This window comes from Brachyhypopomus gauderio, chromosome 15 (assembly GCF_052324685.1).
Source record: "Brachyhypopomus gauderio isolate BG-103 chromosome 15, BGAUD_0.2, whole genome shotgun sequence".
Taxonomy (NCBI): domain Eukaryota; kingdom Metazoa; phylum Chordata; class Actinopteri; order Gymnotiformes; family Hypopomidae; genus Brachyhypopomus; species Brachyhypopomus gauderio.
This window is the reverse complement of record NC_135225.1, coordinates 12079431-12101491: the sequence shown is the minus strand read 5'-3', so window position 1 is coordinate 12101491 and position 22061 is coordinate 12079431. Positions and strand designations below refer to the sequence as shown.

Below are 22061 nucleotides of genomic sequence, written 5' to 3'. Positions count from 1 at the left end.
ACATAAATACCCGCCCGTCTCCTCGGCAGTGTATAAAGTGCTCGATAAATTCATCAACAGCAACACAGTTTATTGAAACCCTCCCTGACTTAACTGCTTTAGCCCACTCGCCATCCGATCCAGGAGAGTTAGATAGTCTAACCGACTATTTAGAGAATACCTGCAGATCAGCTCTAGATATAGTAGCTCCACTAAAATATAAAAAAGCTAGATCCAAAAAGCTCGCCCCGTGGTACACTGACCAAACTAGAAACTTAAAACAAATAGCACGTAAATTAGAGCGGAAATGGCGATCTACTAAATTGGAAGTATTCCACTGTGCCTGGAAGGATAGCATTATTGACTACAAACGGGCACTCACTAAAGCACGCTCAGCATACTTAGCCTCACTGATAGAGAAAAATAAAAACAATCCTAGATTTCTTTTTAATACTATTTCTAAACTTACAAAAAATCAAGCAGGCACAGAACCTCAGATTCCAGTAAACCTCACTAGTAATGTATTTATAGATTTCTTTGATAATAAAATAGAGAATATTAGACAAAATATAAAACCCTTTATTAGCAATACAACTGGTATGTCATCTGGTTTGGTTGATATTGATTTAAATTACATACCGGGAGAAAAACTTGATGCTTTTCATCCACTCCCAAAATCAGAATTAGAGAAAATAATTTCTTCCTTAAATTGTACTACCTGCACACTAGACTCAGTTCCCTCAAAGTTATTAAAAGAAGTATTACCAGCTGTAACTGAACCTCTTCTAACTATAGTTAACTCATCCATTACAATAGGTCACATGCCCAAATCATGTAAATTAGCAATTATCAAACCTCTGATCAAGAAACCAAATCTTGATCCGACTGTGCTATCTAATTATAGACCCATTTCAAACACATCATTTATATCTAAGATCATAGAAAAAGCTGTTGCCCAGCAATTATGCCTATATCTGCATAGGAATAACATATTTGAAAAGTTCCAATCTGGTTTTAGGCCCCATCACAGTACTGAAACAGCATTAGTTAAAGTAACAAATGATCTCCTCCTTGCATCAGATCAAGGCTATGTATCACTGCTAGTGCTTCTTGATCTTAGTGCAGCTTTCGACACAATTGATCATAGGATCTTGCTAGAAAGGTTAGAACGCTGGGTTGGAGTCTCAGGCACAGCCCTTTCATGGTTTCAATCTTACTTAACAAATCGCTATCAGTTTGTAGAGCTCAATAATATTTCATCCAAACGTACAATGGTTAAATATGGGGTCCCGCAAGGCTCCATCTTAGGACCACTATTATTTACATTATATATGCTACCATTGGGCACAGTTATAAACAAACATGGTGTCAATTTTCACTGCTATGTGGATGATACTCAACTTTACATATCAGCCAAACCCGATGACAAACTCAGTTTAGGAAAAATTGAGGCCTGTGTAAGAGATATTAAATGCTGGATGTCTCTAAACTTCCTACAATTAAATGAGGACAAAACAGAAGTTCTCCTTGTGGGCCCTAAGGCCGCAGGACAGAAAATTCCAAATTTAATGCTTAATCTTGCAGACTATCCCATTACACCTGGTACAGTAGCCAAAAACCTAGGCGTCATACTCGACTCCGACCTATCATTTGATAAATATATAGATAATACTACTAGGATAGCTTTTCTACATCTCCGCAACATTGCCAAATTATGAAATGCATTATCACAGGATGATGCAGAAAAATTGGTGCACGCCTTTGTTAGCTCTAGACTAGACTACTGCAATTCACTATTGTCAGGATGTTCAAATAGGAATCTAAATAAACTTCAAATAGTTCAAAATGCCGCAGCTAGAGTTCTGACCAGAACTAGAAAATTTCAGCATATTAGACCAGTCCTATCAGCATGCATTGGCTCCCAGTTAAATTTCGTATTGATTTTAAAATTCTATTATTAGCATATAAAGCACTACACGGGCTTGCTCCTGAATACCTCCAGGAACTTATTTCCTACTATGAACCCCCACGTCAACTAAGATCACAGGGTGCTGGTCTGTTATTAGTTCCACAAATTAACAAGGTAACAGCAGGGGGAAGAGCCTTTTCTTATAAGGCCCCCCAGCTTTGGAATAATCTTCCTAAATGTGTCCGGGACTCTGACACAGTCACAATCTTTAAGTCTAGGTTGAAAACCCACTTATTTAGTTTAGCGTTTGATAATTAATATCCCCCCTTAGATAAAGGTACAGATCCAGGGGTTCACAGGCAAAGGGTTTTATGGTTGACTGGGGCGCTGGTGTCATCCTGTTACTGCTAGTGGTCACTCAAGTTTGTTGACAGTGCAGTGGATGGATGTCATTGTCTCAGAATGCCCCCAAGCCTATGTTACCTTCTGGTTCTGCCTTTTTAGCTAAGCTGTAATAATTTAACTTAATGCCAGAGTTGCTGTCACACTCCAGAAATGTTTATAATTTCACCTGTCCTGTATATGTCCTCATACAGAGCTAATTTTCCCTGTTTCATTTCTCCACATGGCTGCCCGCCTGCTTGAAGAATAATGAGATGAGGAGAGACAAGCGATCCATCCTGGGCCGGCCACCTCCTGTCTAACCGGATGCCTACACCATGATGGACATTATTACATCTTTTTCCTTTTTTTTCTCTTCTTTCTGTCTAAATTGTTGTTGTTGTCATGGTGACTGGTGTCGGCCAGAGGAGGATGGGTTCCCCCCCTGAGTCTTGGTTCCTCTCACAGTTTCTTCCTCATGCAAAAAAACTAGGGAGTTTTTTCCTTGCCACTGTCGCCTTGGCTTGCTCACTGGGGGCTAGGACTCGGCACTTGTAAAGCTGCTTTGTGACAACAACTGTTGTAAAAAGCGCTATATAAATAAAATTTGATTTATTGATATTAAGAATGATATTTTAAAATGATGTTATATTGAATGTTACTCTAATGCTCTCAGTTAGAGCCCTATAGTGCACATAATGTATACTGAGAAAGCACATGATTTTGTAAAGATAAACTGCGTACTGGACATTTTTTATGACATTTGTTATTGCCTTGAAGGCTGCTTTAAGGAGAACCAATCAACATGAAGAACCTGGGATATGGACACTGCCCATCCCTATCCCATATAAATCACAATACCTCATTTTTGACAAAGACTTACAGAACATGACAGAAAAAGGGAAAGGTCTGAAATTGTTTCATCTAGTCTTACACATTATAAACTATCTTCATTTTTCTTTTCAAGTCACACTTGATTAAAAAATAACTATTTCAGTTTAGATTTTTTATTTTTCTTATTGCACTCTTGTTAAACTTTGCAAATGTTTTATCCATATGTGGTTGTATCAAGAATCTTTTATGAGGTTCGTATATGTGCTGATGGAGGCACACTGGCATGCCCCTTTCTCTCCCCGTCAAACCTAGTAGCACCAGTTGCCTTGCACAGGCCCTGCCATCCATTCACAACCTGTCCTCAGTCGTCAGTCCTTTTTGCATCTCATACGTGTAGCATATATTTGCAAGTTGCACATCTGTCTACAACACCACTGGACGTGTTAATTCTATTATCTCCTAACACATGCTGCTGTGTATTATCACTGCATTCTGTATACCTGTATACATGTATAGATATTTTATATCTCTCTGAGCTTAAGTAACATCCCATTCCTAATCCATAGGGTTCAATATGACATTGGTCCATCCTTTGCAGCTAGAACAGCTTCAAATTTTCTGGGAAGGCTGGTTTGAGAAGTGTGTTCATGGAGATTTTTGACCACTCTTCCAGAAGCGCATTTGTGAGTTCACATACTGATGATGGCCGAGAAGGCCTGGTAGAATTAAGTAAGTTAAGCAATTAATAAATGATACTAATAAATTGTTCATTATTTAATTTACATTTAAAGATTGACTCTAACAAAGAGGTTGATGGAGATAATGGAAAACTACGGAGCCCCTGAAGGGACATGGTGTAATTTTTTTTTCAGGTAAAAAAGTGGTGAGCACCAGATACTATCAGGTGAGCACCAGATACTATGTGGTGAGCAACAGATACTATGTGGTGAGCACCAGATACTATCAGGTGAGCACCAGATACTATCAGGTGAGCACCAGATACTATGTGGTGAGCACCAGATACTATCAGGTGAGCACCAGATACTATGTGGTGAGCACCAGATACTATCAGGTGAGCACCAGATACTATGTGGTGAGCACCAGATACTATCAGGTGAGCACCAGATACTATGTGGTGAGCACCAGGTACTATCAGGTGAGCACCAGATACTATGTGGTGAGCACCAGATACTATGTGGTGAGCACCAGATACTATGTGGTGAGCATTTTCTTGCACTCGGATGAGCACTACTTTGCAGTTTTGCCCAAGCTGCATGGATATTGGTGAGCATATTGAAATGTACTTTCAGCTAGGTCTAAAATATAAAGACATAACATTTATTCTTGCCAGTCGTCATGGATACATCATAACTGAGAGACATTTAAAACGCATTTTAAAGACTAAGGGTCTATTTCGTCGAAAGAACTACAGCAACATAGACAATATTATCGTGTTTATTCAACAACAATTGAGAAGTGCAGGTCAGCTCCATGGTTACAGGTGGATGCATGCCAAATGTCAAGAACATGGTTTGCATGTAAAGAAGGAAGACGTTCGGCTAATCCTAAAGGCTCTGGATCCAAGAGGAGTTCAACTCAGAAAAGCCCGGAGACTCCATCGCCGTAACTACTTTGCAAGAGGACCAAACTACATCTGGCATTTTGATTCCTATGATAAACTAAAGCCCTATGGTATTTGTATCAATGGATGCATTGATGGATTTTCTAGAAATATTATTTGGTTGAATGCATTCACTACAAGCAGCAATCCAAAAATTGTGGGAGGGTACAACATGGAAGCTGTAGAGAGACTCAGAGGTTGCCCTAGAATAGCTAGAGGAGATCGTGGTACAGAAAATGTACAAATCAGGGATTTTCAGAGGTTTCTCCACCGCAACAGAAATGATGGAAATGCCATAGACAGCTACTTGGATGGGGCGAGCACAGCCAATCAACGAATAGAGAGTTGGTGGGGAATCCTAAGAAGAGAATCAATGGAATTCTTTATCTCTTTGTTCACTGATCTTAAGGACAATGGCCTGTTTGATGGATGTTTCCTGGATAAAAGTGTTCTTCAATTTTGTTTCATGGGAATTATCCAGGTAATAATTATTATTTACATATTTGTTCAATGTGAAAACTCATTGCTAATGATAAAATAAATTGCTCTCATCCTGCTGCCCATAAACATTATCTATTGCTAAAATAGAATATGTAATTGTAATCTAAAGAATGAAGTTTTATGATTCTATTCTATCTAAAGAATGAAGTTTTTGTGATTCATATGATTTTATGATAACACTGTTCTCATAGGCTTGTGTTACAGCTTTTAAGAAAGAAAAAAATATGATTAAGTTTATACTGTGTAATTAGTTAGTGTAAAGCTCAGTCTCTCCATGTCTAAGTGGTGTTCCTTTTTGGTAATTATTTTGCTTCTTTATCTATTGTAGGATGAACTTGATGAGACCATGACAGTATGGAATTCACATGTTATCAGACCATCCAAAAACGACAATGTTCCTAGCGGGCGCCCAATTGTCATGTACTTGATGCCAGAGCTGTACAGCACTGAAAACTTTCTGTTTCCAGTAGATGAAGCCGACCTTCACCTGTGCAAGAGTGACTGTACATTTCGATCAACAGTACCATGTGACCCTGATGTTTACGAGCTCTGCAATATTACCATGGCAGAATCACAGATGTCTTTCCCAAATGACTCCTTCCAAGCACTGGATTTATACATACACTTGAGGAACGAAATAAGAGCCTCCCTGTGACTTTGAGTTTGGTTTCAACATTAACATTGGACATGGACAGTGACTGCAAAACATGAGTCTTTAATAGCATGTAAATAAAACTGACATGTAAACATTACATAGTCATACAAATTTCCAGGAATAAATTAAATCTGTTTTTGAATTGAATTAAATGTTTTAAAACATGAAACAAAAAAGGCACACTACAAACAGTATGTGTTTATTCTTGAGTATGCAATAAAATGAAATGTAGTGGGTCTAGTAAAAATGTGATTTAACATTCAGCACCCTGTGCGCTTTAAAATAAATTCAAGCAGAAATTGCATCCATCTATCTATATATGTGTATACACTGTAAAAAAAACATTTTTTTAACAGATATTTACTGTAAATGAATACAGTATTTTTCTGTCTTTTTCATAATAAGAGAATATACCTGTAAAATACAGGAAAATTACTTTTTTAAAGAAAACTCCTTTAAATATACAGTCAAAGTCTGTAAATTTAAATTACAAGAATTTCTTGTTTTATAACAGGATTGTATATATTTTTAAGGGTCTTGAGTTTTAATTTAGTAGTTATCAGTGTAAAAATGCAGTTTTCAGTGTAAAAACACAGAACAATGCCTTTTCTAACTTCACAGTAATTTTCCATTTTCAAACAGGAAATTCATGGCATATTAAAATTCCATGTTATCAAAGAAATTATATTTAACCAAAAACAGCAGCCTAACAAGGCTGGAATTATAGTGAATTAAGATTTGAAGTAAAATATTATGTTAAATTTCCCATTTCCAATTCTCTAAATATACATTAATAACTCTGCTACCAAACCAGCTGTAAATTGAATCACATACACCAAGTACTGAACAATAGCCTTTTATTTGAAATGACATTTAAAGCAACAAGTTTAGACCGCAATACTGCTCCACTCTGCTCAAGCAAGTGAATAATATAAAATATGTGGTCCCTCAATCCTCAATCCCGGGCAATCAAGGGCTTGTCGTGAGAAGGAGCAAAGATATAAGGCATTATAGAGAGAGAGAGAGAGAGAGAGAGAGAGAGGCTGTGTTCGAAATAGATTACTACATACTGGATACTGCATACTGGACTCGGTATATACTGAATACTGCATACTGGTCCTCGTAGTAGTATGCAGTACAGTTTCCAGTATGCGACAAAAGCAAAGCACACTACGGGGTCACGTGAACGTAGCGTTGCATGATGGGATGCAGTACACCACGAAGATAGCTCTGTTCGCGTACTGGAATATTTTGCGGAAGTAGTAAGTCATCCGGGTATGTTTCGCGTACTGGAAAATTTCATTTTGGTCACATACTGAATACGACATACTGATTTGGGGCTCGATCAGTATGCCAGTAGTATGTAGTAGACTATTTCGAAAACAGCCAGAGAGAGAGAGAGAGAGAGAGAGAGATCGACCCATCCATACATTCATCCATCAGGAAACAGATCGGCAAACAGTTCTGTGTGGTGATTGGACAGAATCGTGGGTGCCTGTTCTGTTCAGCCAATGAATGCCGAGAATCACTAGTTTGAATTTGAGCGCCAGGTGCCTGGAGACGTTACGTTCAGTTATTCACGGAATCGCAGGTAAAGACAGCCCGACTGAAGCACTGAAGCACAGAAGCACCAGTTCACGCCAAGTGTCTGTGATCAATATCAACTGAAGGTACGTCTTAGTTTTATTTTTTTTCAAAAATCGCTGCTTTGCCGGGAGTGTTTAATTATTTTATTATGAGTGGCATTCTGACGACAAGTTGTTGTCTGACACGTTGTGTTATAGTAGTTTTGGTTTCAAACGTGTTTTAGCCAGTTTATTTTAATCTGTTCATGGCGTTTTTTATCACATTATTTAGTGGTTGTTTATTTTCAAAACGCCGTTCTCTCATGATTCGTCCTGGAATTACAAGAGGCTCGTATTTGTTAACGTAATACAGGAGAACTGTTTAGTCAGACAGTTGTGAAACGAAGTAGTTTCAGTTTCAAGCATTTTCAAGTACTTTAGCCTAAATTCCAGCACTTTTCAAACCTGAAACACAAAGCAACATTAAAATTGGTCAGGTAAATGTTCCTTCCCGTTTTTGAGGGGTGTTTCTTTATAACTATCACAGATCGTTATGGACAACATTGCAAAGAATGTGATGTGAGTTGTGCGGAGTTGCGCGCTACGGTCAGTCTCGAAAGTATAAACATAGTTAAAATGAGCACAACCAGGCCAAGTGTTTAATCAACTTTAAATAAATACTTCTAATGTCTTTTTTTAGGTTGTACAGACAAACAGCATTTTACAGAGTATACCTAACTTTTAGAAAAAACTGCAAGTTTTTGTGCTTTTATGTTGGCTATGTTGCTTTTGTGATGCTGAGCTCTAGCTATAAAAAGTTTGTGCTATTACCAGAAAAGAGAGCTTTTGTTTGTATTTTATTCTTTAACCTTATTTTTCTATTATTTACTTATGTTTTATTATTATTTATTATTACTAAATGTTGAGAGAACACAGCCTTGCACAAAATGTGTACACTATTATTACTTGTACACGTGTTATCTAATTTTAGATTTCATCTATTGTTGAATAAACCTGCAAAATATTTGGAATTATTCTGGTTTCATTACACAGTAAAAAACAAAACAAATTAACATGCTGCTGTTCAGAGAGACATTACATTTCTGTATTTGAATCTTAATTTATTGTGTTTCACATCGATATCAGGATATCCAACAATGTTAAAGTGTTGAAATGTAAATTAATTAGACCGGCAGCCTCCTTAAAAATAACGCAAACCAGTATCCTTTGCCAGTGTGGTAGTGTTTTTTCCATGTACGGAATGAGGGAATATAAAAATAAGTCAGATCTTTCCCTTTTGTTCATAGCTTGCTTTGACAAGCTCTATAAGCAGACAGCACTCAGTGGAGTTCTTTCTGACCCTACCGGTACTTGTCCATCTTCAAAGCAAAGTTGGCATCTGTGGTGCTCTTTCTTGGCACGACACCCTGCTGCTCACAAATAGTTCCCTCTTGTCTAAGTCTAGCTTCTACAACTCTCTCCCAGATCTTCAATGTGTGGCTCATCAACTTAATTCCATTGTAGTTGTTACAACTCTGTACATCACCCTTGTTCTTAAATATGGGTACCAGCTAGGGGTGCACGATATGACGATATAAAATCGTGAACGGCGATAACGAGTGGAGAATCGCAGGCGATCTACCAAATTAGAGAAATCGTATAGATCGCCTTTGCCAATCAGCGCAATTACTTTTTTATGCTGGTTCCCACCGATGCGTCAGACGTAGGACTGACCAATCACAGCGAACTGTGATTCGAACACTTCGCGCGAACGATATGTGGTAGTATAAAGAAACACCCCTCAAAAACGGGAAGGAACATTTACTTGACGAATTTTAATGTTGCTTTGTGTTTCAGGTTTGAAAAGTGCTGGAATTTAGGCTAAGTAGCCTACTTGAAAATGCTTGAAATAGTAACTACTTCGTTTCACAACAAATATCTGTCTGACTGATCAGTTCTCTTTACGTTAACAAATACGAGCCTCTTGTAATTCCAGGACGAAACATGAGAGAACGTGAAGACGTTAAGATTGGGCGTTTTGAAAATAAACCACCATTAAATAATGTGAATAAAAAAGCGAATTATATCGAATCATTTCGACTATATGTATAAATATTTAACTTTTAAGTTTAAAGTGCTGGGAAATATTTAGTGCAATAGTGCACTTTAACAGTGTAAGGAACTGCGTGACACAGAGCAGGGAGGCGGACACAAAAGCTGAGGAGAGCGAGATTTATTGAATGGAACTCCAAAGGTAGTGTCGTAATACCGGGCAGGGGTCATAACGGGTAGTCCGAACATGAAATATAAACGGGCATGGTGGCACAAAGAACAAAACAAGGCACGAACATGAAATATAAACGTGCATGGTGGCACAAAGAACAAAAGGCAGGGGAAACAAAGACTAGGCTGAACGTACTTACGATGAAGACGAAACAGAAACAGTTAAATCCACTAGAACACGAACGAGGCAATAGAATAAACAGGTAAGTAGCACAAAATAACCGATACCGACATGGGAGACACGGGGACTATAAATACATTGAACTAGACTAGAAACAGGCAGGGTTGCCAGGTCCCATATCCCGCACAAAGTCAGTGTAAAACCCGCCCTTCAGCAGCATAAACTAGCCCAAAGTGTTTAAAATGGAGACAAATTAAGTATTATATCGCAATCGATTCTTTGTCTTGACTTGTAACCCCCGTGGTGGCTCAACCGCACCCCGCGACCCCAGAATTTTTACCCGCGGCAGGATTTTCAAACAAGCCCAATTTGGCGTGAAAACCGCAAACCTGGCAACTATGGAAACCGGTGAAGACAATAATGACATGGGCATGGCAGACGTGGGGAAACCATAGAAACACACAACAAGGCAGGTTCAAGGAGCAGGGAACAACAGACACGAGGAACAGGGAAACCGGAGTGACAGCTAGGAGAGGGGGGCGTAGCCCTACGTGACAGTGTCACGTGTGTTGTTTACATTTTTTGTTTACAATGTTTGCACATGGAAAATTGCAATATCATTCATTTAAATCTGCTTAAAAAGAAGCTTTGTAGCCCCATTTTTCTTTGTTTTTTTTTGGATGGAAGATCGTGATAAAAAATCGAAATCGTGATTTTATGAAAAAAATCGTGATACTATTTTTTTCCCATATCGCCCACCCCTAGTACCAGCACACCTCTCCTCCATTCCTCTGGCATTTTCTCACTCTCAACCATACCATTGAATAGTTGAGTCAAAGACCTCACTGCTATCTCTCCTAGAGATTTCCGTACCTCCACTGGTATGCCATCAGGTCCATCTGCCTTCCCTTCTTCATCCCCTCCAAAACTTTCCAAACTCTACTCTTTGTTCCATTTCATTCTCTTCATTCATTAGCTCCTCAAAGTACTCCTTCCATCTTCTCATCACACTCTCCTCACTTGTTAAAACATTACAATTCCTATCCTTAACAAGTCTAACCCAGCGCCTTTAACAGCTCCTCTATTAACTCTACCACATTCCTTCCTTCTTCAGTTTCCACCATTTGGTCTTCTCTGGTTTGACGTTTTTTTTTACATAATTCTACACACCACCATACGATGCTGTTTGGCCACGCTCTCTCCTGTCACAATCTTACAGTCCCCAATCTCTGTCGTGTTTCGTCTTCTACACAGAATGTAGTCTTGTGTACTCCTCCCTCCACTCTCATAGGTCACCCTATGTTTCTTTTTGGAAATAAGTGTTGACTACAGCCATTTCCATCCTCTTGGCAGAATCCACCACTATCTGTCCTTCCTGGTTCCTTTCCTTGACACCAAACCTACCCATTGCTTCCTCATCATCTGTTTCCTTCACCATGTCCATATAGGTCTGTTACAATCTCCACTCTCTCCTCACTGGGAATACTTTCACTTCATCTAGATCCTTCCAAAATTTATCTTTTTCCTCTTCCTCACATCCAACCTGTGGAGCATAACCACTGGCAACATTCAATGTCAGACCTTCTACTTCTATCTTCAGACACATCACCCTATCTACACTTGTTTCACCTCTACTATGTTCTTTGCTAACTCCTCTTTCAAGACTAGTATGTGCACACAAATCAAGGCACCAGTATGAGTAATACTATTTCACTACTTAACTTGATAAACAGCTATGTTTTCTGGTTATGTACTGTATACAAACATTTGTATGACTTTTAAATGGTCCCATGATGAGCTTATGTGCAGTCACTTTTGAAAGTTGTTCCACTTTAAGCAATCACAAACTCCAATAAAAGCCAGGTCAGAAATGGATGGGTTTACTTTAGAAATTGAATAATGGGGCAAGAACTCTACAGCTGCAAGCCCTGTAAAAATGTAGGTACGAGTCAAAACCATACACAGCTGCCAAAATAAGGCCCAATTCTGACCAACATGCCTCGTATCTTCCTGGATGTCAAACAAAACTGTCTGATATTTGGGGTTATTGTGATTTCAGAATTGTTTTGCATTTTACGTTACAATGTTATGCATTCTAAATTGATTAAAAAGTGCACACGATGTCCCAGAATTACTATATAGCCTACAGGTTGCAGGTTAAAACAGAAACATTTGATTTTCTCTTTTCACAGATGCGGCAGTGGGCACTGGTTTAATGATGCTGTAACGATCTGCGCGAGGCAGAACAGGGAGGCGGACACAAACGCTGAGGAGAGCGAGATTTATTCTAAGGAATTCCAAAGACGTGGTCAAGGTAACAGGTGCGGGTCAAAACGGGCAGGCAATCCGGACATGAATTACAAACACAACTAGGAGGACTCACGGACCAGGCAGGAACACACGGAGATCATGGGGAAAACAACGAGACATGAAACGGAAAACTACGAACGTTAGAGATCACAAGGAACATGAATGCACAAACCAACCGATAACCAGACATGGGAAATACAAGGACTATAAATACACAGGACTAGACTAGGACCAGGTGACAACACTGATGACAAGGGTGTGGAAGACAATGGGAAACCATAGAAACAGACAAGCTGGACGGGATTAACCGGCAAGGAACTACAGACATGAGGAACAGGGAAACTGGAGTGACGGGTAGGAGAGGGGAGCGTAGCCCTATGTGACAGATGCCTAACAAGATCATTGAGAGAAACTGCCATAATGTTCAAAACCTGGAGTTATGGAATTTTCTTCCTTCTGGATGTGTCCTAATACGACATCTTTTTTGATAAAGTTAATGATAAACTGTTATGTAGTGACAGCTAACAGTGAGTGAACTGGGACTGAACACAAGTGCACAGTGATAATGAAGTGATGTTGTTCTATGAGATATTTGATGTGATCGTTTCATATAGCTAGGTGCAATTCTTAAAATAATTTCAGCACCCTTACCATCTTACTGTTACTGTTGAAAATGCCTTAAACAACTGTGTGTAAGCCCTTTTATGATCTGTAACGATTATTGAAGTATTAGATTCTGTGATTGGCCCTTGTGCTTTGTATTAGCCAATTAAAAGTTCTCGTTGTAGAAGCATATTCAGTGTAGCTAAATTTTTCAAGTTGTTGATTTTCTACTGGGTGTGTAAATGAAACAAAGATTTTCCCAAGCAATCCTAATCTGAATCTTTTAATTGGCACATGCTGCTACAGTCCATACTACACAATAAACTGAGAATGATATAAGATAACTAGTGCTGTTAGTTCACATTATTGTTTATATTTTAGAATCCCATTTAATATAAATCTTTTCAACCTTGAGAACATTGTAAAAATCCATAGTAACCATCTTTTTGTGTTTTTTATATATTTTTTAGAGTCAGTTCAGTTGTCATGATTGTTGAAGTTCAACTGTCAAAATAAAGAGATTGAAAGTATGTATTATGGCTGAGCTTTTATTATGGCTTTTATTGTTTTGGTTAATGTTTTTACATTGTTTTAAATGTTGTTTGTTAATTTATGTAAGTACACCATTCTTTTATCTGCTAAAAGGTAACTGTAAAATGTTCATGTAAGCTGGAATTTAATGACCAAAATAACCACAAAAATATTTATGTTTACAGAAATGTATTGTAATATTGGTAGTTTTAACAGAAACTTAAGATGTTAATACATCCCAAGCACCGTAACTTAATAGGAAAGAGTAGCATATTTATTGGACCATTTGATGTTAAATTAAATTAACTTTTATATAGGGTTAAAAATATATAATTTTACATTATTTTTGTGTATTTAAAAAGCATAATCCAATTATTTTAATGTTGAAATCTCATTGATAAACAGTACATTGTAAGAGTTTGTGCGTTGATCAACCAACATTTAACAGTTATCCACTGTAAGTTTATAGGATATGAACATATATTCACAGATTACCTCTGTACTTTGACAAGTTCATTTGTAAATCGTTTAAATAATACCATGAAGTAACCTAATTATGCTGTTATTTTAACATTCTAGCTGTGTTTTCTTACAATGAAAATTTGTAATTTTACTCAAATTTGGCTGTGAAATTACAAAGAATAAATACAGGGAAAATCTGTAATTTTACAGTAATTCATTGTTGAATTATGTGTGGTATTTTACTGTAATTTTACGGTAACTGTTTGGCAACTTTTGCTGCCGGACATGTTACCGTTTTTTTATGACTTTTTTTTTTTTACAGTGTATATATATATATATATATATATATATATATATATATATATATATATATATATATATATATAGAGAGAGAGAGAGAGAGAGAGAGAGAGAGAGAGAGAGAGAGAAATTACAACTGAACAATTAACTTAATTTTAAACTTTTTAAATTTTAAAACATAGTCATAGTACAGAATAGTACGACCATCTACCTAATAGTGGGAATAACCACCCATTTTATTATCTCCATTTACCAAATAGGAGCATTTTGTACTTCTATTAATTACAGACTGTAGTCCATCTGTTTCTCTGCATACTTTGTTAACCCCCTTTCACCGTTTTCTTCACTGGTAAGGACCCCACATAGCAGGTATTATTTGGGCAGTGAGTCTTTCTTATTAATGCAATGACATTTGACATGACATTTGACATGGTGATGGTGTGTTAGTGTGTTGCGCTAGTATGAGTGGATTAGACACAGCAGTGCAACACACAATAACACACTATCACCGTGTCAGTGTCATTCCAGTGATGAGAAGGACTCATTGCCCAAATAATATCTGCTCTGTGGTGGTCCCATGGGGTCCTGACCAGTGAAGAAAACTGTGAAAAGAGGCTAACAAAGTACAGAAACAGATGGACTACCGTCTGTAATTAATAGAAGTACAAAGTGCTCCTATTTGGTAAATGGAGCTGATAAAACTGGTGGTTATTCCCACTATTAGGCAGCGAGTCATAATATTCTGATGTGTATAATAGCCACTGAATTCGTGTAAACCTCAGAACTTCATCAGATATGTATTTTCTTTTTAAGTAAAAGAAATACGAAGTGCTAAACAGTACATTTTTCCTTGAAAATACAAACCTCGTATAACCAAACTGAAAGAATTTTGTATAAACATTTTTAAAACGTTGGGCAACACTATCAAATATTTTAGGAATGGTGAAGACATGACCAATTAAAACAATTGTTTGTGCTTCAAACTTTTCAAAAGTGATCAAGATCATTTCCAGAACAGCTGCACATCTTTATAGGTAGGGTGGATTAATTTATGGCACATCATGTTTATGGCACAAAAGTTTAAATTTAATTGTTTAGTCCAGTTTCAACTGGTGCTTTGCAGTACATATTTTCGAAATGTGCAAGAAAATACTCTAAATGGACAAATTAGTCCTTTCAGTGGAAAATTTCTTCCAGTCAAGATTTGTAAGAACTGTGTGCAGTGTGTATATCTACAATATATCCATTGCAAAGCAATTAGCAGAGAGAATGTTGTCAAATTCCATACGGAATTCAGGATATGAATTATATGTGCATGGCACCTCAAGAACAGCACCACATGTGTGCGCTACGGGCCTGCGACTAAGACCTGCCAAATTGTTGAAAGTTACTTCAATTTTGTCTTTGCACATTACATTTGAGCCTGTGCAGAATCGCAGAAAACTCTCAAGTCTCCTCTGGTCTACACTTCGCACATAACGCATCAAGTGATTTAGGACCACTTGCTCATGCTGGTTCAGGAACTCCTTGGATGGTTTCAGAATCTGTGCTACTTTCCTGTTTGTTGCCTGCTTTGACTCAGGCACTCGCTCCTCCTCTCCTTCACACTGCTCCAGGAACTCCTCCCAAAAGGCTGTGTAGGCCTCCCTTGAAACGCCATCATCATCAAATGCCTTCTCACTGACAAACTCAAATCGTAGGGTTACATCGAGAACTTTAGGGTCCATAAAAATATCTAACATATCTTGAATTACATTTACTCGTCTTATCTTAACTTTCCAGACCTCTTTCACACTTGCAGGTTCATCCATGGCTGCCAGTGGATGTGCTGATGACGCAACAGCAAGAGGTTGATCATTCAGGATTGCCTCCTGCAAGACAAATATAATAAACATTATGTAAAATCCCAGAAACAAATATGCCCATGTAAATCTTTGCCAACTGTGTTAATTTTCCAACCATAATATAATATTATATTATTACATCCAGAAGAATCAGATGATTGAAAGTGTATTCAAACAGTACTCAGTCAATACTTGTTAAAAGACCATTCTGAGGATGTAAGTGAATGACTATTGTTGTCACATATTCATCAGTATAATGTTGATTTTTACAGTATAATGTTGACCTAAACATCGAGCTGGACCTTCTTTTTGAGCCTGTGTGTTTGATGTTAATACTGGTATTGAAATGGGCAGTGTCACTTCTGACACTAACATTATGATAATGGTCTACCACCAAAATAATATGATGATGAATGGCGTAAAGGGGGCTGACAAATTGTGTATGATAACAAATGTGTCACAGTTTGTAACTGTAAAGCTATAGTATAACTTATAAATGACTGTATAAAAAATTATGAAAGCTGATACAAGTACAGTATCTAATAAAGTGGTGAGTTAGTGTTTATGGGAAATCATTGAAATACACAATCACCATTATCCTGGCTAAACTGTTGGTACGTGAAGGAGAATAAATCAAAATTCAAACACAGACTGCCTTAACACCAACATTACAAATGAAAACACTGTACAGAATGTGTCTGAAATGAAAGCTGATAACATGCATACCTCATTTTGGGAATGCCATGAGATTGTGGAAAGAAGATCACTACAGTTGTCATCACATACTTCGCCAAACTGGATCTCCGGGTCTTCAAATGATGTGTAGATAGCCAGGGTTACTGGTGAGCTAGTTAAAAACTGCAAAGATATATAGGGAAAAAGGAAAAAGAAAAACACTAGAATAAGCCACTTAAGTCTCAAAATGAAATAAAACTAAGCTCAGTTAGCAAACTATTGATTTGTAGCCCTATTTTCACGTGGTATTTTTGGACTTTATCTACGTTTTATCCTGATAACAGCATGTTATTCCATTACTTACTGTCACAGAGGAACTGTTTAAACACAGAATACTATATGTCCAAAAATAGTCAGACAGGCCTTCTAATTAGTGAATTCTGCTACTTTAAGGTGCATACATGGCTGACCCAGGCATGTAATTGAGTATCATTATGCAGCATTTACCTCATTTTGCTCTTCATGTTCTGATTCATGTATTTCATGATCTGAAGAAAAGCTTTCATGACCATCAAGCTTTTCATTTTCATGAACACAAGTCTCCGTCCCTGGTTTTGGTTTCCTTTTGAATGGACAGGCCTTTTTGAAAAATACATCAGTTATAAGCATTTTGCAGTATCAAACCAGTTTTTAAAAATATGTACTACAACAACATCTCATTACTTTCCACAAAAGATCCTAAGATAATTTGTGCCCCAATTTTGTACCTGAAGTTAAGGAAAAAGGACCATCTGCATACCTTTCTCTTCTTCTTCTTTGTAGACTCATCAGGCTGAAAGTCAGAATCTGTATCTGAAGAAATGACAAGGGATGGCCCCTCCTCGGTATCTACTTGTTTTGAACAAAGGTATAGGCGCACCATCCGTAGTTTGCTTTCTTCGTATATCTGACACAATGTGGTTTCTGGTGGTATGGTACTTTGACTAAAATCACGAATTTCAAAAACAAATTTATCTGTAGGGCCTTTGGATGAGATGCCTTTGGGGAAAAACAAATCTTTGCCAACACAAAGTAATTCTTCAACCGAAGTTTTTTTCTGACAGCTTAGGTGTCTTGTTCCTCCACCGTTTTTTGTCCGTACCTGCCGATACTGTCCACCCTGGAAATGCAACCACCCCATTTCCAGGCGCCTGCTGTCCTTAAATGCATACTTGTTGCCAAGGGCAGATGATCTATCTGATAAATGCTGGTCACACCCCTTTCTGCCTTTCTTAAGCTTTGCTTTTAATCTTTGCAGAACTGAAGACTTTGCACTTGATTCTCCCTGAGTTGAACTGCAAGCAGCCATCTTTTGACGACAAAAAGCTCTCACTGCAATATGATCTCCATATCTGGGGAAGTATTCTCCAAGCTCTTCATCCATCATGACAGAGATCACATTCATGTCAATCTGCAATGAAAACAAATATTTCATTTAACCCTCAACAGGTCCTTGTGAGAAAGTTGCATTCCCGGTCCTTGGGGTGCAAATTGCACCCCTTTTAGTTGGCATATATAAATCAATGGTAACAAGCAAAAGTTTATTAAAATGAAGGAAAAACAATGTTTATTAACTGACTGTGTGAAACATGCACAGTCTATGCATTGAGAAAGTGCACTTAAAGGGGTCAGGATTGTGGGAAGAGATCCCCACTGCCCTGCACAAAGTCCAAGTAAGTATAATTTTAATTCCATTATCGAAATTAAATTGCAAAACGAATCAAATGCACATGTTGTTCAATGATTAATCAAATTACATATCCAAATTATAAGCATTTTTCACACAGTACATTTGAAGTGTTGACAGAGTGTGCTGGACAAGCAGGCCTAGAGCACAATCACAGAACTTGCGTGTCTTCCTGTCACACTCGCGCAGGCACAGGTAACAACGTTCTTGTGTCCTCTTCACTTTAGCTGGTCTCTTGCTTCCTGTTTCTCCAGCTCTAGAAGTTGGATTGGATCCATCATTGGTCTTCTGAGGTGTACTGGTACTAGTAAGCGTACTGGTATCACCAAAGGGTAGCTCTACAGCCGTGGGTTGTGCTGCATTAGGTGTATTGTGTGTGCCCCATCCCGGGCAAAAACCACGGCGTGATCTGGTCCTACCTCCTCTAACTCCTCTTGAGATACCTCTTCTTCTTTCAGTCAGTGTAGTAGTAGGTTAATTTAGCTGGTGCTCCTCAGACGAGGTGGCATCTTCTGACTCATCAGATTCCTCAGACACTTGAACTTCCGTATCTGAGTCAGGACCAGCTCCAGGCAAATAATCGCCATCTTCACTATTGGCATCTTCTTCAATAACACTATCTTCATCACTGTGTGTATCTGCTTGCATAATCAGTCTAAGAGCTTGAGCTGTCGGACACCTAGCCATTTTGTTATTTATTATGTAACAGTTGAAAGGTAAAAAAAAAAAAAACTAAATGATTGACTTTTAAAAAGGTCCAACTAAAACCCAAAATGTGCCAAAATATATGTACATCAAAATTTATATTAATAATTAGAATTAATATATGTTAATATCAATGTAATAACAAGGTAGTAAATAACGTTTTTGGGGATGCATATCGCACCCCCGATGAAAATGTGCCGGTAAAATTTTATGTCAACAGTTATTAAAATATTTTATATGCAACAATATTTAAAAATGGTTCCTTAACAATGTCACAGAGGATCAATGTTGCAGTTTTATTAACAACATGGTAGTGGCCATAGAAACTGCCGTGGGACCCCAAGGACCCATTGAGGGTTAAAAAAGACTTTAAAAAACATTGTTCTAAAGGTTCGAGTTTTAAAGAGAGGTTTCTGTGCCAGATCTTAAAGCTAAACCCCCCCGGAGTTTAATTCTCTCTCCTTCCCACTCGTGATTAGAGAAAATAAAGTCTGTCGCCTGTGTGCGTGTTTGTGTGGGTCACTCGTTCTGAATTCCGGGAGATTATATGTGACTCGCGGGTATCAGGGAGACACTACCGAAATGCGGGAGACTCCCGCAGCTTCCGGGAGACTTGGGATGTCTGCTTAATAAATAACACAAGGAAAACTGTCCTTCTTTACTAGTTCTGATGTTGCATGTTTTCTTTACTGCAAAACACTATTCTCTCGAACCACAATCCACAAGAACTACACTGGATTTCACTAAACTTATTTCTTTCAGTGTGGCAAAAGTAAACGGAAAGTTCATCTAACTTTAGCTATTAGCCCAGAGTTAACGTTGGCTAGCGTCGGCTAGCATTAGCTAGCGTCAGCTCGCTAGCTAACTCTAGCCATCTATGATGAGAAATGCACATAACAGGAGGTTTCTTTTTGCAGCAAAAAAACTGTTGGGCACTAATATTTAGGCTACTTTCACCAAGCCTAACGTAACGTTATCGCAACCCTTCTAGCTGGCTAAGGTAGCTAGTTAGCTAGCTAGCTAACATTATCTAGCAAGGCCAACCTACATTTATATTTTTGAAAGTAATAAATTGGTAACATATTAAGGTTTTTATAGCTATCTAAACAAATACAGTAAGCTTACCTTGTCATCTTTAAGTCGCTCTATTTGTTGTTGTGCCACCTGTCGGGACTCTAAAAAGTCATAAATGTCTTCTTCCATGATGGAATGATGGAAGATTCTGAGCACAGCCTGTGCACAGAGTAGAAGTATGTGAAGGTGCTCACCACATAGTATCTGGTGCTCACCTGATAGTATCTGGTGCTCACCACATAGTATCTGGTGCTCACCTGATAGTATCTGGTGCTCACCTGATAGTAGCTGGTGCTCACCACATAGTATCTGGTGCTCACCTGATAGTATCTGGTGCTCACCACATAGTATCTGGTGCTCACCTGATAGTATCTGGTGCTCACCACATAGCATCTGGTGCTCACCTGATAGTATTTGGTGCTCACCACATAGTATCTGGTGCTCACCTGATAGTATCTGGTGCTCACCACTTTTTTACCTGAAAAAAAAATTACACCATGTCCCTTCAGGGGCTCCGTAGAAAACAGTCCAAATTTGAAGATACAAAATTTCAAAACTACAAATATCTGTAAAAATGTGATCTAGGAATATTATATTGCTGTATTAGCTTTTCAAAGGAGGCAAAATTACCATCTATGTCTCATGCTACAGCCCCGGACCCCTCCCTTTGGTTGTGTGTTAACGTAGTCCGTGGCCGTATATGTACATTGGGGGGTGTATCTGGGTGTGTGTTTATGGGAGGTATTTCCTGCCAATAATAAAACTAAAATGAAAACACTAAAATGAAAATGAAAATACCGTTTTGCCATTTCTTTTTCCATACATGTGTGAAAATATTATGACAAAATTAAAAATAAAATGAAATCACTTAATTTGCAATTTAATTTTTCACTCGAGCACGGGTCATATGTGACAAATATAAAATTAAAATTTAAAAGGAGGATTGGCGCTACCTGCTGGTGATTTTCTTTTTCATTTTCCACTTTTCATTTTCTTTTTCCACTTTTCATTTTCGTTTTCAACTTCACCAGCATGCAAATACATGTAAATGAACAGTAGGCGGAGCTACAACTACAGAACCTCCCGCGAAACCACGAATGCTGCTGGTACGTCTTTGCTTAGGTACTAATGGCGAAGTAGGTTGCAGAGCTACTGCGGGAGGCCGCAGCGGTGCTCGAGCGAGGGCAAGGCGCTGGGTTACAGCAGGCAGCGTTTACTAGTGAACCGAGGGTCGTTGCTAGTGAATCGCAGCCTCACTTTCAACCACGTCCGGGAACCTCTCATGTATAAGAATCTCGAGCCGCTTCAGTGGCGAGAGAGACTGTTCAAAGTAAGTCGCTTGTTAGTTAGCTAAAGTAGCTAGCACTAGCTACTCTATTAACAAAGCTGCCCTTTCCCAAGCATCCACGTTTTAGTGTATAGGATTATCATTTAGTGTAATAATGTTAATGATGACATTACATTACATAAAACCACACTAACATTACATTAAGTAAAATTAGTTTGGATTAAAGGTTTTATAGCAAGTTTTAGCCAGTTTAGCAGTCATGTTTTAGTGCTTTCCTCTGCAATTTTTCATTCTCCCAACACACTTTATTTAACCTATTTAATCCCAAATTTTTCTACTATTACTATTATTGCCATCAACGTGTTTACTCATTCTTTGAGTAATTGCAAACACAGGGCAGTCATGGCCTGGTGGTTAGGGAACTGGTCTTGTGACCGGAGGGTTGTGGGTTCAATCCTCAGACCTGAGGCCATGACTGAAGTGCCCCTGAGCAAGGCCCTTAACCCTCAACTGCTCACTTGTATAAAAATTGAGATAAAAATGTAAGTCACTCTGGATAAGGGTGTCTGCCAAATACCGTAAATGCATATATCATTATTAGACACCTTGATTGTACAAGCCAGAAAACTTTGTCTCTGGACCAGTTGTGAGAGAAACTGAGCCAGTAAAATTCATTTTGCAGACCAGTGTACTG

The 22061-nt window shown here is 38.2% G+C and overlaps 1 protein-coding gene and 1 long non-coding RNA gene across 2 annotated transcripts; one reads left to right on the top strand and one right to left on the bottom strand.

The window, feature by feature from the left end:
- Positions 1 to 7496: 7496 nt before the first annotated feature.
- LOC143476137 (uncharacterized) lies at positions 7497 to 12167 on the top strand. Its single transcript, XR_013121232.1, has 2 exons — positions 7497 to 7550; positions 12042 to 12167. It is a non-coding gene; the product is annotated as an uncharacterized LOC143476137 (long non-coding RNA).
- Positions 12168 to 14810: 2643 nt separating this feature from the next.
- On the bottom strand, positions 14811 to 17983 carry LOC143476133 (uncharacterized). The gene is made up of 4 exons (XM_076974134.1): positions 17374 to 17983; positions 17082 to 17213; positions 16626 to 16757; positions 14811 to 15926 (listed from the first exon to the last, which is right to left on the bottom strand). The coding sequence occupies exons 1-4, from the start codon at positions 17920 to 17922 to the stop codon at positions 15288 to 15290; spliced, it is 1452 nt and encodes a 483-aa protein (XP_076830249.1). The 5' UTR covers positions 17923 to 17983; the 3' UTR covers positions 14811 to 15287.
- Positions 17984 to 22061: the final 4078 nt, after the last annotated feature.